Raw genomic sequence first — 3,568 nt, 5'->3', positions numbered from 1 at the left:
GGGGGGGGTGCACATTTCTGAGAGGCCAAAGATACTTAATGGCTGGTGCAACAGACATTCGGGAGTCATATATGAGTTACATCTGAGCACATGGGTGATTAAAATAAAGATTTTAATCAAAGTGATCTGATGATGATCAAAATACAATGACCCTAGTACTGCTTTTGTAGTAAACCAGTATGTATCCCCAATGATAACCTCCTATTAGTGTTCATGTCTGGATAGCTCATAAATCACTTGTTGATTATTATGAATATTACAATTGTCCATTACAGATAGTCATAAACTTTTCCTCAAGAGAGGAGTTGCGCACACCGGTGCATGTAAACAAGGGCCAGCTATTTTGACATTCATTTAATGAGCTCATTTTATAGCCCACAACACAACTAACAGTCTACAAAAATAACCGTCCTGTTTATATCCTCTAAATGGTCTCATCTGAGCAAAGATCCACACATAATTGTCTGTTGCCTGTTACCTGGAGCATTATGTAAAAAAGGCTTTATGACACTCAGTGTATATAATAATTAACATTATACCAGAACTCTGATTATTATGTGTACAGAATAAATGATTTTAAAAATTCCAATTGTGTGACATTATTTGTCAATGTAAGGATCTTCAAAAGGTTTTTTGCTGTTGATGCTGGTTTAAATAAAGTATGGTCAGAGATGAACTGATTAATATTCGGAAATAGATGAACCTTTCTCACAAATCTCACACCAGCTAACTTCTGTGTGCAGCAAGAAGAAAACAGATGAGGAAGTGTTTCCTGCTCATGTTTAAAAATGAAGTTTAAGTATTCGTTGGCACCAGATATGAAGAAATTTGGCAAAAACACAAGAAAATCTGAAGCGCATGAGACATTTTTCTAAATAATAGCACTGTCAGACTTTGAGAGACCTTCCAGCATGTTGTTTAGAATAAATGTGTTAGAAGAAGAAGAGAGGTGGGTTAAAGCATCGAGGAGGACTGTGGAGATGGTGGTTAATGAACCAGCAGCACCTCTCTTCCTCATCTGAACCGTGATTTCTCACACATGCATATTTTTTTAATGGATTTTTTTGCCCTTCTGTGTCTACAGTAGTATTCTTAACAAGACTGGCTCCATTTTCATGAAATTTCAAACATTTTCATCGTCATCCAAATAAATTTAGAGCCAAGAAAAACAGAAACACATACAGGTATCTACAATGTGATACATAAACAGTGTAAGTACATTATGGTGCTTGTGTGTAAACTGCCGTGAGCCTAAAAAAATATAGAAACATCCTTAAACCACAATTTTCTCATCATTCATTCTTTAATACCCACAGTTTTGATTAGCAGAGCAAAAAGGTCACAAACACAGAGTAACTTACTGTGATGGTAGATTTGCCAGCATATTTCCCATACTTCAGCAACAAAGGTTTTATCATCCTCTTCTGGGCCACGATCTGCAAAGAGAGTAAGATAAGTGCAACATTTGGCCTTAAGGCCTCTGCAGTGAAGAGGAGTGAACAGGGATCTGAGTCATCAACAGCAGCAATTGTTATCAATCACTAACTCTGGACCTGTGAGCATCTTCTACAAACAAACTGACAGAAGCTTTTTCAGCTTGTGTATTTCAGTGTATTTGTGAAAGCTAACAACAAAATGGGCCCACAAAGTAGCTGTATCTGCCTACCTGACCGAGTGTGCACTCCATGCCTCCCAGGAAGTCATCGTCACGGGTCCCTATGCTATGAGTGCCATGGATGTCGTACACCTCGAATCGCAACTTCTGGACCTCCTCAAAGTAGTAATCCAGGCAGAAAACCTTCCCAAAGATTGGATGCAAGTTGCTCTTGATCACTTCTGTCCTGTCCAGCTGGGGGAGGGGGGCAGCACAATTCAGTGAGACTTTGAACCTTCACCCACTTCCAACAAATACATTTAAACATTCCAATATTCTGTATCATAATCATGGTATTATCATCAAAGCAGTAGTTGTCTGTGAGGAAATGAAACCAATTTTAAACCAATTTCACAGGCTGTTTGTTACATCACTCTCCAGTTTAAATCAGAAAAGAATTGCAAAATATTCATCTTCCTACTTATTTTGAGGAACTCCAGCATATACAGAAAGGGCATATGTTATTATGTTCCATCCAGAGGGCAACATGAGAGATGATTGGAGGGCTCTGACATTTAATCTCAATGAGAAAAGGCATCCAAGCTCATCTTTGACTCTGCCTGACGAAGAAAAGCTGAGCTCTTTCAGACACTCACACAGCTTCATCAACAGTTCTTATGCTGCCCCAATTTGGAACAAGGACAAATGACCATTGAGCAGGTTTACAGAGCTTCAAACCTTCAAACAATGGCCAAAGATTGTCAACACAGATATAAATTGGTGCCTAAATAATACATCTAACAAAACTGTGACCCAATAAAGGAGAGAAAAGGTCCATTGACAGGCCTCATCAGGAACTCAAATGGCAGAAAATGGGGAAACAGAGAGGGTTTTGAGCGGTTATCTAAAATGTCACTTCAGTATCTATCAGTTATTTCAGACTCATTTCGTCAGTGTCACTGAAGCAGGTCCAGACATTTTCTGCTATCATGACTTCAGAATTGGGAGACAGAGCTCTCTTGTCTCTCATTTCTCACTTTGGTAGATAAAAGACCGAGTGTTGATTCTCTGAGATTTTAACAGCAGCTGAACATTTCCTGTAAGTCTTTTAAACTCCGTTAGAGGGATCAGTATGATTCTTCCAAAACTGTCTTTTCTCATTTTGTCGTTTTAAGGACATTGCTCTAAAGGGCTGTCTAACATGACACTTCAAAATCCCAGGATAACTCAAGAAATACACTAAGAAATCCCTTAAAAATACAGTTTGAAGATATTTTTGTATTTCACTGGCAAAGCTTGTTTAACCCTCCTGAAGCCCTCAAAAGAGAGCAGGATACAGAAAGGTAGAGAAGCCCTTGTAACTTTGGGTCAATTTGACCCGAAGGCCATGGGAGGGTTAAAAAGTAAGAGCAACTAAACTACAAATTTCACGTCTAAGCTTTTACAGAAAATGGTACCATTAACAGCATAAATAGGATATTAATATTATAACTGTAAAAACAATGATTTCACATGAGCCTTTATCTGGGTGCATGCAGCAGAGGTTCTAATTAATTTAATTTTGAGTAATGCCAAGTGCCAAGTATATGTTTTTTTAATAATGATAATTACATTTACAAATTAAAAAAAGTTCAAGTGAATTTAAGCAAATCCTTTTAGTAAAAATGCACAAATAAGAACAACTCCAAGAAGATGGCTATAGTTTTACAAGGAAAAGAAAACGTCATAATGAAGAGAATGAATGAGTTGGCATGTTGGTCACAGTGAATGATGGACTGTTTTTGTGGTGACATGGTGAACATGAAAGTTTTAATTTGTTCATTGGAAAATATAATGTTTGTCTTTATTTTACAACATTTAAGTTATGATTAAAACCATTTGTAAAAAATGATTTCTTTATAAAGTGGAACAATGATTAATACTATCAACTCTTTTTTTTTTTTTTTTTTTTTTTTTTTTTTTTTTTTTTTTTTT

The 3,568-nt window shown here is 36.7% G+C and overlaps 1 protein-coding gene across 1 annotated transcript in view; it reads right to left on the bottom strand.

The window, feature by feature from the left end:
* Positions 1–3,568, bottom strand: part of cpne7 (copine VII) — a 29,503-nt gene that overhangs the window by 19,978 nt on the left and 5,957 nt on the right. The window contains exons 3-4 of the mRNA XM_017404488.2: positions 1,667–1,849; positions 1,362–1,436 (exon numbers count right to left, since the gene is read on the bottom strand). Coding sequence (XP_017259977.1) covers positions 1,362–1,436; positions 1,667–1,849 — 258 coding nt within the window. The remainder of the gene's footprint in view (positions 1–1,361; positions 1,437–1,666; positions 1,850–3,568) is intronic.

The sequence above is a fragment of the Kryptolebias marmoratus genome, linkage group LG15 (assembly GCF_001649575.2).
Source record: "Kryptolebias marmoratus isolate JLee-2015 linkage group LG15, ASM164957v2, whole genome shotgun sequence".
NCBI lineage: Eukaryota > Metazoa > Chordata > Actinopteri > Cyprinodontiformes > Rivulidae > Kryptolebias > Kryptolebias marmoratus.
Note: the sequence above shows the minus strand (reverse complement) of the source record. Positions and strands in the feature narration are given on the sequence as shown.